We start from the raw sequence: 15,768 nt of genomic DNA, 5'->3' as shown, positions 1-15,768 counted from the left end.
AAGGTCTAGGAAGGTCAGAAGACAGGCACAAAGCTATCCAGTCAGGGAACGGCAGAGCCGGGGCTGAAGCAAGCCTACTGAAAGCCAGGCTCCAGCACTGGTAGCTTCAAGAACATTCTACCACAAACACCGGAAAGTGGCGTTAGAAATCAGGATGACACCTCCAGCCCACTTCTTGGCAGGGGGCTGTGATGGCTACTCGGTCAGGCTGATGGGACTTAGAATCACAAGGAGACAAACCAGTGGGCGGGACTTTGTGAAGGATTTTGTAGATTAGGTTGACTGAGGTGGGAAGACCTTCTCTCACGGATGGACAAGATATGAGGACAGTGACCCAAGCATTAACGTCCACCTCTTTCTTGAATGTTCTGTGACCAGCTGCCTCAAGCTCTTACCCCTATGACTTCCCACCATGATGGAAACACGAGCCAAGATAAGTCCTTGCTTCATCAAGTTGGTTTTGTTGGAATATTTCAGTATATCTAACAAAATAAGCAATTTCTACACAGGTGGGGATGTAGAGGGAAGTTTGAGGCTAGCCTGGGCTGTCTCAACAATCAATCAAATACAACACAAATTTGGTAAAAGGCATAGCGCTCATTTTATGCTAGTTTGGGATTCCTGCTATCACATACTAGGTAACAGGCATGACGATGTTGTTGAGTTTCTGTTGGTTGGTTGGTTTTTCAAGACAGAGGTTCTCTGTGTAGCCCTGGCTATCCTAGAACTCACTATGAAGACTAGACTGGCCTTGAACTCAGAGATCCACCTGCCTCTGCCTCCTGAGTGCTGAGACTAAGGTCATGAGTTATCACTGCTTGTCATGTTGTGGAGTTATAACCTATAAGCCTCACTGGGGAACTGAATGAAAGACCAGGGCTACTTTCTAAACCAACAAAAGGAATGCAATCTTATCACTGTGGGAACTGGCCAATAGTAAAGGCACCTGGCGCATAGCAGGATGAATTGAGTTCAATCTCTGGAACTCAATACTGGAGGATAGAACTGACTCTCACAAGTTGTCTTCTGACACACACATACACCACACACACACACACACACACACACACACACACGAAAATGCTAGATAAACAACCCCAACTACCTACACTGCTGAGACACACAGGAAAGAACTTGTTGAGCAGGATAGACCAATCCATTTGTAGAGTGGAAGTAAAACTGCTGGTGTTTTGCTACCTTGATGGAAATCCTGTCAGGAAAGTATTTTTTTCACAGACACCATACTCACTGGGCTACTGCCTAGAGACTTTCGCCTCCTCGGAAGCTTGGGACTTGGATGGCCCCCAAGTTACTTTTATCTGAGACCCTATGCCTAACACCCTTTTTTTCTGGAGTCTGAGGACAGGAAAAAAGTTTTAGTTTGCTTTTCATAAAATGTCGATTTTCAAGGGGAGCACAGGTCTCTTAATCCCTCTTATTATTTCACCCCTAAGAGGTGTCTGTAGGGAGAATTTATTTTCGTGCAGAAACAGGTTTTTTGACACCTGCACGGTCCCCAAGGATCTTGAGCCTTCTTGTTTGAGTGTGAAATTGTGGCATGCCATAGGGAAAGAGGGTCCTTCTGGTGATGTGATTGACAGCGAGACCAGCACGTGCTCAACCGAATCACTGGACGAGGGAGGAGTCTGCACATGCGCACTGACCCAGTGATGGAAGCTGCTCATACAGTGAGCCGTTGGCTGCAGATGGGGGGGGGGAAAGCTAGCCGGCTGCAATAATCAATTCACGGAGGTGGAGTGTGTCGTCACACTCAGAGCCAGGATGTGTGATCCAGAAGGTGCGTGTGGGGGAGTTAATGCCGTATGTCGTTTGACTGTTTGGTGGGGCTGCTCTCGTGTCATAGCAATGTGTTCCTCTCAAACAGCTCTGACACCGTCCCCACCACCATTTGCCTCTGCCAGACCCACCCGACTCTTACCAGGTACTGAAGTCTCTGGCGCTCAGTCTCAGGGGTGAATTCGGAAGACATGGGGATGATTTCTCCATTTCTGATGATTATGGCCCTGGAATGGGGAAAAATGCATCATCATCAACTACACTCATACAGACTCAGTGACAACCACTCGACATGTCCTCTCCTACCACCCCCGTGCCTGGTAGGTACACTTCTAACATCTCTGGATCCCTCGCCGTGTTGCGGGCATCTCTGTTCTGAGGTACTGAGGTGTTTTGTTCTTTTGCCGCTACCTGGACCCATTGCCTTAATGCCCTAGCATCTGACTCCACATAAAGTACACGTTCAAGGGCTAAGTGGACCAATGAATAATCACGCGAATGTTGCAACAGTTCCCACTCTCCCTCAAGGCTGTCCAGCTGAACCTCCTGCGAGCATGGTAACGTTCTCTGCACAGTCCCAACATGGCTGCCCTCAGCCACGTGTGCCTGCAGTCCATTTGCTTTGTGGCTAACCCGTAGCCAGAGAACATCATTTATAATGCTGTGCAGCCTGATGTTGTCGTCTGATGTGGCTTGTATCTGACGTACTTGGGCAGCTCCACAAATCTAGACTCTTGGGACTTCGGGGATCAGTGAGCAGCAGCACTAGCCTCACTTGGGAACACGGAAGAAAATGCAGTCTCGGGCTCTACTCCAGCCTTCCTAACTGAACTGTTGCTGTAATTAGATTCCCAAGCACTTCCCAAGCACATTAGAAGCTGGCTTTTCTGGCCTAGACTACAGTTTCTAAGCTTATAAGCTGGGGTCGAGAAACAGCCAACCTTACCATTTTAAGGCTCATAAACTTCATACATTCCAAAAAAAATCTGCCCAAGAGTTTCTGCCCTCTCAGCACCAGGGAGATGCCTACACTGAGGCTGCAGGATCGACAGCCGTGAGGGGCCCTTTCCTGAGTCTCCCTCCACGGCTGCTTCCTGTCCTCTGTGCTGGGACCTTTCACTGTAGGGAGTGAACTTAGGGCCTCACACACAGAAGAGAGTCGTTCTATCACCAAGACATAATCCCAACTCCCCGAAGTGGCACCCGACAGCCCGTTTCCAGTGGTTGGTAGAGGCAGAAGGTGGCTGTGTCTATGACAAATGGAACTGGCTTGGGGAAATGACATATTGTACTAAGTTCACAGCTCTCTGGCACTGGGGAACCTTAGACCTGACAAACCTCCGAGCTCATTTTATACTCTGGTACTGGGAATTGAATTGAGAGCCTTGTGTATGCTAGGTAAACACCTCGCCGCTGAACTGTGTCCCCAGATTTCCCGACACACATGCTTTTGAGTGGAGACCAATGAATCCGTCAAAGAGTCTTCCCTGAGCTCTGAGGAACACTCTCTACCAGTGTGACCTTGGAGAGCCACTCTCCCTCCTGAGTGGCTTTATTGGTTGTGACCCCCTCTTTGACTCCTTGCCATATGTGTCCCATTGGCTCCCATCATAGGAGCCAGTGCAGGCGTACAGATTGGGACCACAAAAGAGACTGGAGCCGTTAGAGAACTTCTGGCTTTGGAAACAGGACCGGTTAGGGGAAGCGCATTCTGGGAAGACGCCTATTGCTGTGACGTTCCTTCCCACTTCTTTTATTCCCTAAAAATGTGCTAAAGATTTCTTCTTAGAAAAAAACTAGCAGATGTTTGTAAGTCCACCCATCCTCCCCACCACTCACAGACCACTGTGCATGACTGCATACAATCTTTATCTTAATTACCAGTGGGAAAGAGCTATCATAATGAGCAAGGGCTCTGACAGAGGATGTTGGAATGTGGGGAACATGAAAGAGGCAAGTGGGCCGGAAGCCTAGCTTAAGACCTTATCTCAGTGCAGAGCCCAGGCTCCCTGCGGCTGGAAGTTGCTGTGCAATGCATTCCCCAGCGTCCTTTCCCCAAATGTTGCTTAATTTTGCTAGTCTATCTCTGCTTTTCTTCCTGGCCCCCGGATCTCATCTGATTGTGTCCCATGAGCCAGATATTTGGGAAGGGAGGAAAGGGTAGTGAGCAAAAGGAGGGATAGGTTGGGGTGTCAGACTCCCCAAAGAGGAAGGTATAAGGATCATTTGGTCTTGTCCCCCTAACCTCCACTCCGGAGAAGCCTGTGTGGCCTCCCAGACAGGTCCTAAGTATATCAGGAGGTCAGGAGGTCAAGGTCAAGTGTGAGCTTCTCACCACTGTGCAGACCACAGAGCAGGCACCTCATCAAGGTAAGGGAAGTCCCAGGGGGTTTCTTTGGACCCGAGGAAGAGAGAGAGAGAGAGAGAGAGAGAGAGAGAGAGAGAGAGAGAGAGAGAGAGAGAGAGAAGCGCAAGAGGTAGCGCCTGTTCAGTCAAACATTAGCAGACTTGACATTACAGATAAGAGAGTCCTCCGACTGGAAAGTGGCCAGTTCCCGTTCTCATCTTTCCTTTTGCTGTGGCTGGTCTGCCCAAGCATCAACTCAGAACCCTCCCAACATCACTGTTTCCATTCCTGGATTGTCAACTTCTCTCTCCACTGATACTCTCTGCCACAGTATAAAACCACGTTCAAAAGAGAGTGCACAAAGCCCCCAAAATGAACCCAAAGCCAACTCAACACTGTGTTAGTCCAGGGCCCACCGGAGAGTGTCCTCTTCTACTGAGCTGTATAGTACATTAACAGCCACACACACTCAATGTCTCCACTTCTTCTCTGCCCACTGGCCTCTCAAACAGCGCTGAATTCACATCTTGTCTCCCTCTTCACTCAGCTGCTGCCAACACAGTGCACAGCAGTGGTTCTCAACCACTGGGTCATGACATGCTCAAGGGTCATACATCAGACATCCTGCATATCAGAGATTTACATTATGAATCATACCAGTAGCAAAGTCACAGTTACAAAGTGGCAGTGAAATCATGTTACAGTTGGAGGTCACCACAACATGAGGAACTGTACTAACAGGTTGTACCATTAGAAAAATTGAGAATCACTGCTCTATAGGATCTCTACGGGATACGCCATTGTTCTAAATCCCCTGGTAGCATCTGAACCCAACCCTGGTTCTTAGGACTGCTTCCTGTTAGTTTTTTACACCTCTCCTCTAACTCTAGCAACTCTTCTTACCCCCTAGACAATCTCCCTTCCTTGTCCTTTATCATAAAGCTTGGCCAGGCTCCCTCTTCCATGTTCTTTTTGCCTGTGACTCATCCCTAGACAGAGGACCTGTGTATCTTCCATGTGAGCCAGCGAGTTCCTTCCTATAACAATCATGCTTGACTTAACTAACGTCATTTCCCCAGCACAGCACACAGCATCAGGCAATTGCATGTGGAACTGGTTTTATAATTTCAGAGCCCAGTGCAAAATATAGTCACAGGACCCCTTGTTTAAAGATTGAAAACTTGGGGCTGGGAAAACAGCTGAGTCAATAAAGTTTGTGCCATGGAGGCTTGGTCCCGCACCCATGTAAAAGCCAGCATTACAGTGTGAATTTGTCACCTCAGAGCTGACAAGAGTGGGGACAAGAGGATCCTAGGAGCTTACTTGGCAGCCAAACTGTTAGGTTCCAGGTTCAGCAAAGACCCTATCTGAAAAGAAAAGAAAAGAAAAGGAAAGAAGAGAAGAGAAAAAGAAGAGAAGAGAAGAGAAGAGAAGAGAAGAGAAGAGAAGAGAAGAGAAGAGAAGAGAAGAGGAAAGGAAAGGAAAGGAAAGGAAAGGAAAGGAAAGGAAAGGAAAGGAAAGGAAAGGAAAGGAAAGACAAAGATAGGCAGGAGAGGCTTACCAGTTAAGAACACTGGCTACTCTACAGAGGACCGAGTCCTCACACCCACATGGAGGCACATAGAGTCTTCAACTCCAGTTCCAGAGGACCTGACACCCTCTCTTGTCCCCCTTTGTGCACTTTAAACACATGCTATGAAGATCTGCATGCAGGCAAAGCATCCATATATGTAAAATAAACATAAAGGAACAACAAAAAGGAAGGGAGGCGGCAGAGAACGGTACCAGGCACATGTGCACATACACATAACAACATGTATGTTCAAACTCATACACGCACAGAATTGGAAACGTCGAGATGGATGGCGGGATCAGGGCACTAAAGCAAATGTGGCATCCTTCTGATAGTGGGGTTTTTGCATGACCACCGGTTCACGTGCCCACAAAGATGGCCCTGGTAGTGACATCTGCTGAATGATTACATGACGTGAGTATGTACTGAGATTTCAGGTTGTCTTTGCAGCCAGCCCATCTCTGTTGTGCTTCAGCCTCGAAACAGCCACCAATTCTGCCCACTTCTTACCCATGGATACAAGTGGGCTTTTAAAAAAAATTAAAAAGTAAATATGTACATGTATGAGATATAAGCACCAATAGCTGTAAATATTGAAGATTACAGGTTAACTGGCAGATTTGCCAGTTTTACCACCTATCCCTTCTTTGGGATGGGAACACTACCCCCATCTCCAAGGTCTATGTAGTCCTGTTTGTACTGGAACTTGGTATATAAGACCAGGCTCATGGAACTCAGAGAGATCCACTTGCCTCTGCCTCCTCAATGCTGGGATTAAAAGGTGTGTGCCATCATGCCAGGCTTAGTCACGGTCATTTCTATTAGTGATCTAAATACGCAATGTCCTGAAGCAGACTTATCTTGCTGTGTTACCGAACATCAGAGCAGACTCCCGTCTGGTTTCACCCATGTCCCCCTCTCCCTTTCCCCATCCTTCCCAGCCTCTGGCACCTCTATCTACTTCATTGTTTCGGTATTAATTTTGGATTCTACAAGAATAAGACAAAAGGGCAGGAGAGATGGCTCAGCAGTTAAGAACACTGACTGCTCTTCCAGAGGTCCTGAGTTGAAATCCCAGCAACCACATGGACTCACAAACAAGAATAAGACAGAACACACACAAATAATTGGTATGTATGTGTGTGCGTGCTCACATACACATACACACACACACACACACACACACGTAAAGTCTTGCTGTATAGCTCAGGTAGGCTTACAACTTATGATCTTCCTGCCTTGGTCTCTCACGCGCTGGGAGCACAGGCACACGTCACCACACCTGGCTCACAAAGGCAGTTTTAAAGCATCACTGTTGACGTGTGATATCCCCTTCCTTTCCTGGCATTTCCATTTTCTCCCACCATCTGGTTCCTGCCTCTATTTCTGGTGTTTACCTTGCTCTTTCTATTCCTCTCAGATCTCTCAATGGCCCACGTATGTGAAAGTCGGCTCAGAATGCCTCCCACCATCCTCCTTACCAGTCCCAAATGCATTCGCTGGTTTCAGTGATATTTCTAAGTACACAATGAGGATATTTTCCAGGTAGAGCTTGGTCACTTTCTCTAAGTGTCCAGTGTCCAGTGCCTAGTATGTGACAGAACACAACCGTCTACTTAGGGACAAGCAACTATAGAACTAGAGTGTGATCTGGACTTGGGCGAAAATATCGACACAAAGCCCTAACCAGCTGTTTTCTTTGGAAGAACATCACTAATTGTGCAGTCTGAGCTGTGAAACAGCCAAGCAGCTGAAGTTGCTTTCCGCCAATTCCATTCCTGGGACTGCCTCTTGAAAACTGTCCTGTGTGCTATGGCCTGCTCTCCTCCATATGCTGTGCATGTGTGCACACAAAGTAGATAAAAATGTAACAAACAGTTATAAAATCTACGTCTTCCCAAAGATTCTACAAGGAGATGTCAGGCCTACACGGCTATCATTGCTGAGGCTGTAAATTTCAAACTCCCACGAGTATCTGCATTTCTCCAAGTGCAACTATGCTACAGCTCACCCACTGCTCTCTTGGGTAGGCAAGCATATCCAAACTCCACCAGACACACAAGCCCCGCTTTCTTCCTTTACGACATTCTTCTTTTATGACATTCCCATAGGTTAGTTAGTGTTTGGCTGCCAACCCATCCAGTCCCCACATTGAGGTGCCCCTTCCTATGTAACGCGTGGCTTCCCTTTTGATATCGCTCCCTTTCATCCCTCTGATCTTGGGATTAATATGCCAGAGTGGGTGCGAAGACTGGCAAATCTCATTCTCCACAATCAATAAAGCAGAGGACGCCGGAATCGAAGCTATATTCTCTGGCCATAAGCCCCAAACTTTGATATCTTCTTTATTATTTTACAAGATGATTTCCTTGAAATCAAAATCAAACCAGCAGAAAAGCTGAAGGAGCAATGAAGGCCAAGGAGAGCGGGGCCACCTGAGTCCCTTCTAGAGCAGGGGTTCTCAACCGGCGCATCTTGACTCCTCTGGGGGCCAAATGGCCCTTTCACAGGGGCTGTATATCAGATATCCTACAGATCAGATATTAACATCGCAGTTCATAGCAGTAGCAACATTACAGTTATGAAGTAGCGTCAGCCATGATTTTATGGTTGGGGTCACCACATGAAGAACTGCATTAAAGGGTCGCAGCATCAGAACGTCGAGAACCACTGATCGAGAGCCTCAAGGCTGGCCCCGTGGTGACGGGTGTGGTCAGATTTTAGGGGATATTCCCTTTACCTATCCCACTTAGTGGATTTATAAGTGAGAAACTTCTAGAGATTTCTACTCCTTCTACAGAAAGAACGGTCCTTAAACATCTTCCCCATGTTAAAGTCAGTCTGTCATTTATAGACATGGCTTGAAATCTGTGTTTTTGCTGCAGGGTAGAGATTATTTATGGCGAGCTGGATGGTCAGGTTTAATAGTAAGTTCTTATGAGTCAGCTGGGCAGTGATACCCTCCCCTACCAAATACTAGGCACACGGGAGGATGAAGGTGATCTATTCGGCAGGGAATTTTCAGTTCGGAGAACGAGTTCCAGAAAGTCCTGTGTCTTCAGTCTCCCAAGGTTATATTTGAGAATGAAAACACCCACTTCTTACCGCTTCTATGAGTGAAAATATTTAGGCAGTCAAAAGGGAGCTGGAACACTCATTTCAAACAGCCATTTGATTTGATGATTTCTCATAGGGAGATCTCACTGTCAACGCTGTTCAAGCTCACACCAGTGTGACAGTGATGCCTGCCCTCAGAGTGGGACTGACCAAAGCCCCAGAAGGCACTTGACAAACCAGCGAAAGGAAAGAAAAACAGGACAAAATAAGTCCCAATGAGAGTGGATCAGGACACAACCATAGTACAAATTTCAGGCATTGGATAAATCTATGAAAAGACTGAGCGCTCAAGAGGATGGGAAATGGCATATGAAAATCAAAGTAATGTTGGAAGACATGTAAAAAAAAATCAGTATTCTATAGTCATTCTCAATGGGGGTAAAGACAGTTTATTCTCATAATTAATGGAAATGGTTACATATCTAAAAACGATAAAATTATAGTTACACATTCAGTGCTTTAGCCAGCTCACTTTGGGGAATATAGCCGAAAAGACTCAAAGACGGCGCACAGGATGCACACAGAGAAGAACTCCAACACCGACGTTACTTCTCGTGGCCAAGACTGGAAACAGCGTGAACGTCTCGCGAACGTCACGAGAACGTCACGAGGGGAACTGCTGAATGTATTGGTTTGGACACGGTCATTTTTTTTAATAAAAACAGAATGAAGTATATGTTCTATGACCCAGAGGCAGTTTTGACAAAGTACGTAAGAAAAGCGAGTTGCTGAGTAATGTATAGATACTCGTGTCTTGTGACAGCAGAAACTATGTTCACATTCCTCCCGATATAGAGAGTCTAACTTCAGGTTGGGCCATAGGCAACTGTGGAGGCTTGGCCTGCAGGCTCTCCTTGCCAAGCCTCAGCGGCCGAGCTGGTGCACAGTGATCTCGGAGCACTTTGGTCATGAGCCTGCTCCTGCATCCCTGTACCCTGAACTTGATGGAGCTGAGATACATCTCTGCACCAATTCTGTAAATTTACTGCTTCTCGTCCTCTGGCTTCTACTTTTCACCTCCCAGCCCCTGCTCAGTAAAGTGTCAGGAGCTGTGAGTTCTGAGTACCTGGCTTCTGAGTTCTCCTCCAGCTAGTGGCCAGCGCTCTGTGTATCAGCTGGCAGACCCTCTACTGATGCGCTCTGTGTATCAGCTGGCAGACCCTCTACTGATGCCAGCCTGGGCATTACCCAATGGGGGACCATGAGCCAGCTAAGTTCTGTTCTTTCCTATCACCTGCAGGACTTTGTCTAATGAGCAAAGTCCTGATGGTGACAGTGTCCTTGAGAGTATAATTGCGTCTGGATGAGCCGTGGGAGAGGAACAGATATGGGGAACATGGCTAATTGTCCTTTACATATTAGACTGTAACCGGAGTGTCTTCCTCTTGTAAACTCAAGAGAAGTTTCTGTTCAGATCTGACGGCCTATCACTCCGTCTTCATACTCAGCCATCCTGCAAAGCTATCAGTCTTTAGGATCTGTGTGCTGCAAGTGCCAGGCCACAGGTTCTGTCCAGTGTCCACCCACGCGCTTCAAATTTCTTGGCATTTAGGCACAAATGAGAAAGAATTTATCAAGAGTCGTGAACTGAGAAGCTAGAAGCCAAACTTTGTTATAAAAATATGAACGGGTCAAGCCTGCAAGTGTCTGTAGTTTTCTCCATCGCTGTGTTTTAGGCGAGGACTTCCCAAGAGTGGGTTCAGAACAAACAAAGCAAGCAAAAACCAGTACAGAAAGAAAGTCTGAAAGATTAACTGGTGACCGTCTGCTTGTGGCTGGCTCTCAACCTCAGCCAAGAGGGCTTCTACAATCATGACTGCCTAGCCTGAGGGATCTGTGCTGGGCTGATTAAAATTCCTTCTGGGGATTTAAGGTCATTCCTTCTGGGGAGCACATATCCATGACTTATCCAGTGGTTACACAGCAGTTTCTTTGGTAATGTGAATAAAGCAAAACAAAAGAAAGCCATCTTTCTACTCAGTTATTGCTACTCCTTGCCCATGGGGCATCTCACTGGGAGGTCCCAAATGGCACAAGTTATACTTTCATCACTTAGAAGCAATTTCCCTTGCTCCAGGGCAAGCAGAAGTGCTGGGTACAGTTGGCCTTCTGTGTTGCATCCATAGTTCCTGTTTCCACAGACCCAGTCAGCTGTGGACCAGGCACATTCTGATGGAGGGAATGTGTCTGGATTGCACACATGCCGACTTTGTTCTTGCCGCACTGTTCCTGAAACAACACAGCACAGGAGCTATTCATACAGCATTTAGATATTATAAATAGTGTAAGGATTTAAAGTATACAGAGGGTGTGCACAGGGCTACACATAAGGGGCTTGACCATGCTCAGATTTGAGTATCTTGTGGGGGGTGACCGAGGGTCCATCCCACTGGATATTGAGGGGTGAGTCTAAGCTAGGTATATGTGAAGTGTCACCAACAGGGCAGCTGCCCCTCCTCCCAGGGTGCTATGGGGTCTGAAGCCTGGCTCCCTTCTAACCTTCATTGAGAAGTTGCCTTGGTCAGTTGCAGATCTCCTAATAAGCTACAGAAAGAACAAAACCTCCAGATTCAAGGAAGTCCTAGCAAGGTGAGAGTTCATAGAAGCGGCAGGGAGAATGGAGCAGGGCAGATGCAGGAGATGCAGGCTGAAGGGCTTTCTGAAGCTTGAGGAAGCCCAGCAGCTGTGCTATGCCTTCTTGCAGAGCACATTCCAGAGTGTATCACCTCCTAGCCCCTCAAATCAGAGTCATACATCACATTACACCCAGCTTGCAATCAAATGATTCTACAAATAAAATGTGTCATGCAACACTTACTAAGTACCCTGCCCGTCAGCTTCAAAACAAGGTGTGTGTGTGTACATGCATGTGCATGTGTACATGTATGTGTGTGCATATGCATATGTGAGTGCACATGCATATGTGTATGTATGTGTACATGTGTATGTTCATACATGCATGTGTATGAGTGCATACATGTACATATGTGAGTGTGTGCATGTGTGTGCATATGTATATGTGAGTGCCTACATGTATATGTGTGAGTGCATGCATGTGTATATGTGAGTGTATACATGTATATGTATGCACGTGTGTACATGTGCATGCTCATGCATGTGTATGAATGTGTGCATGTGAATTGTGTGTGTGCACATGTGACCAATTTAGAAGTCGTTTCTCTATAGAGTAGGTATGGGGAAAGAGTCTAAAATGGCCAGGTTGTTGGTCCAAAGACCAGGTAACGGTATGTAAGATGCCAGTGTCCACAGAACAAGAGGCATTCAAACCCTCCAAGCAAGACAAAGCACAAGGATCAATCAGTTCATGCTGGAAGTTATAACTTAGACCAAACTGCTTTGGTTTGTCATACCTGGATTCCTCCTCTGACCATGGGGGTTGCCAGACAGCCAAATGTCATGAGGTTGCAGTCTGAAGGAATCATGATAGGACGGAAGTTCACTGACTGCCACCACAAATCATCAGGCAATCATACAGCCATGCACCTGCATCACAGACCTACTTATGTGCACTTAAATGTGTGTTGGCATAACTGTGCTGGTGTATGCAGTCCCCTTATCCCCACCTGCACCTTTTGTTGTGGTGGTGGTGAATAGAGTCTCACATGTGTTAGGCAAGAGCTCTACCAGTAAGCTACATTTCAGCCCATTTTACTTTTTTTTTTTAAATGTCTTTTGAGACAGGATCTTGTTAAGTTGCCCAGGCTGGCCTTGAACTTATTCTGCAACCCAAACTGTCACTCAACTTGCAATCCTCCTGCCTCAGCCTCCTGAGTAGCTGGGATTACAGTCTGTACCACAATAAATTCAGGGTTTGGGGAAAACTCAGGTATGTCTGAGTGACTGGTGGTGTGTGCTGGAGAGGAGATGACCTTGGCTCGGAGAGCAGAATTTCTTGATCTTCTTCACGTCTAACTGGGAGTCTTGGTGTCTTTGTTCTGAAAGGAAGGGGTGGGGTTTGGGCACTCTTGGGTGCTTTTCTGTTTTAAACTGCAGCTCTCTGGGAAGGGAGCCTGACTTAAGTAGGGTAGGGAGATGCCTGTTGGAGTACTTCAGCCCTTACTTCTCAGCAGGTGGAAACCACCACAATTTAGATTCTAATAAGTACAACCAAATTCAGAAGGCACCCTTTGTACCTCCCTTAAGTAAGAAAGAACAAGGAATCCCTTACTGAGCCAGGCCCCAGATATAATGTCACCATTGTCAACTGTCTCCTTGGAAGGCAGAGCCACATACGGAAGGCACCTGTGACTCTGTGAAGAGTATTGTATTTATGGGATGGCCTGGTTCCATTACACACTTTTCAACTGAAAGTGATTTGCAACACAACATCAAACCACACGTTTTCAGAATGGAGGATGAAAAGCTAGACCAAGGCGACAGAGAGAAACCGTTTAGAAAACCCTCTTTGACAGTGTATGTCAATCCCAAGGCAGGAGGGGAGGGCATCCATTCTGTCCTGAAGCGCCAGACCCTGCCCTGGTGCGGCAGAAGCAGCTGTCTCTTCGCAAGCACTAGAGATTTGTTTCTGGGAGAAAAAGCAGGGCAGCTGACGGGGTTGCCCCTGCCAGAGGACAGCCAGGCTGCACACGCTAATTAGAGGTACCAAAAATAGCTGACAGGAAAAGGCCACCATCCCAGGAGCTCAGAACTGGTTTGGGTGTATTCCTAGTCATTCCATTTTCAGGGTGGTTACTGAGGGAGTGTGCAAATATGATGACTTATTTATATATATATATATATATATTTAAAAAAACCCTTAAACACACAAGTTCCTCAGCAAACATGCCCATAAGAAACGGACAAGGGGAACATTTTGCAGCAGCAAAGATAGGCGGGCCAGTCATAGGAGAATAACTGAGCCCATGTTCCCCTTTTTTCCACAAGCCACCCACCTTGTGTCTGTACCCCTAGCATCATTTTTCAATGTCACCATTCAGCTCCTTTGTACAAACATTTTGCTATGGCAGCAACATGCAAATCCAATGCACTGGCACAAAATTTTCCAGACCGGGGCGAAGGCAAAGCCTTAAGACATTAAAGTTTTCATGGTGCTTACTGTTGGAAAAACAGTCAAAGGCTCAACTGTATATTAACGTTTGGAGTAGTTTGTTATGTTTCAATCCACAGAACCCACCTGGTGAAATATATATTTCAGTAGGCTTTTGTATACTCACAAGATTGAATGACTCTCACTGTTTTTCAATCTCTAGGACATATTCTCTCGCCTCAAAAGAGTCATTCTTTGCAGGAGTTAGAAATCACTCTTCATTTTCCTTCTCTCTAGCTCTGCTAACCACTAATCTACTTTCTGTCTCTATGGATTGATGTACTCGGGACATAAAATATAAACGGACTCGTATAATATGTGGTTTTTATTAATAGTTCCAGTCACCACGTGTATGTTCTCAAGGTTCATCCATATTACAGTGTGCAGCCCGGCTTTCCTCCTCCTCATGGCTGAGTGATTATCCATCATAAGACTACGCCATAGTGTGCTTAACCATTTATTATTTGACAGCCATTGGGTCCTTCCCTGTTCCCCCCCCCCTTTCTTCTTGCTCTTGTGAATGGTGGGGCTATGAACATGTATACTGGAGTCTTTGTAGGAACATGTATGAACATGTACACTGGAGTCTCTGTGGGAACATGTATGAACATGTACACTGGAGTCTGTGGGAACATGTATGAACATATACACTGGAGTCTCTGTGGGAACATGTATGAACATGTACACTGGAGTCTTTGGGAAGATGTATGAACATGTACACTGGGGTCTCTGTAGGAACATGTATAAGCATGTGCACTGGAGTCTCTGTAGGAACATGTATAAACATGTATACTGGAGTCTCTGTAGGAACATGCATGAACATGTTCACTGGAGTCTCTGTGGGAACATGTATGAGCATGTGTACTGGAGTCTCTGCATGAACATGTATGGACATGTGCAGTGGAGTCTTTGCATGAACATGTATGAACATGTGTACTGGAGTCTCTGTAGGAACATGTATGAACATGTGTACTGGAGTCTCTGTAGGAACATGTATGAACATGTATACTGGAGTCTCTGTTGGAACATGTATGAACATGTGCAGTGGAGTCTTGGTATGAACATGTATGAACATGTGCACTGGAGTCTCTGTAGGAACATGTATGAACATGTACACTGGGGTCTCTGTAGGAACATGTATGAACATGTGCAGTGGAGTCTTGGTATGAACATGTATGAACAGGTGCACTGGGGTCTCTGTAGGAACATGTATGAACATGTATAGTGTAGTCTCTGTGGGAACATGTGCACTGGAGTCTCTGTGGGAACATGTATGAACATTTATAGTGGAGTCTCTGTTGGAACATGTATGAACATGTGCACTGGTGTCTTTGTAGGGATATGTATGAATATGTGTACTGTCATCTTTGTGGGAACATATATCAACATGTGTACTGGAGTCTTTTTAGGAACATGTATGAACACGTGTACTCGATTCTTCGACAGTTCTCATGGCTCTGTGCCTGCCTACAGGTTAACTGCTAAGGCATAGGGTGACATTAAAGGAACCTTCTGAAGAGTCACCAATCAGGTTTGTAAAAGGGGCTGTGCATTTTACATTCCCAACTGGAGGATTTTCTCATATAGGACTACAGAGTTCAAATTGAATTTACTTAGAAAATCACACAGTGGTTTCTCACATGGCACCAAAGCCCCTACACTGGAAAAGCCCTCCCTGTATGCCGAGATTTCAGTGTCTACATGGAACACTTAATGTTCTACTATTTCCCTTTTGTGTTATAGGGTACACATTAGGGTTGTTTTTTTCAAGTATAGGGTTCGTGCCTAAAATCCACAGCACCCCTCCGTTCCGTTCCCTGGCACAAATGTGCCCAACCACTTCTCCAGTTTCAAAGTCAGTGTATT

General features: G+C 46.2%; 1 protein-coding gene across 5 annotated transcripts in view; it reads right to left on the bottom strand.

The window, feature by feature from the left end:
* Positions 1–15,768, bottom strand: part of Ppm1h (protein phosphatase 1H (PP2C domain containing)) — a 268,368-nt gene that overhangs the window by 86,710 nt on the left and 165,890 nt on the right. For all 5 annotated transcript variants that reach the window (XM_006513740.4, NM_001110218.1, NM_176919.4 and 2 more), the window contains one exon: positions 1,940–2,024. In XM_006513740.4, the coding sequence (XP_006513803.1) occupies positions 1,940–2,024 (85 nt within the window). The remainder of the gene's footprint in view (positions 1–1,939; positions 2,025–15,768) is intronic.

Source organism: Mus musculus, chromosome 10 (genome assembly GCF_000001635.26).
Source record: "Mus musculus strain C57BL/6J chromosome 10, GRCm38.p6 C57BL/6J".
Lineage (NCBI taxonomy): Eukaryota > Metazoa > Chordata > Mammalia > Rodentia > Muridae > Mus > Mus musculus.
This window is presented reverse-complemented; position numbering and strand designations above follow the sequence as displayed.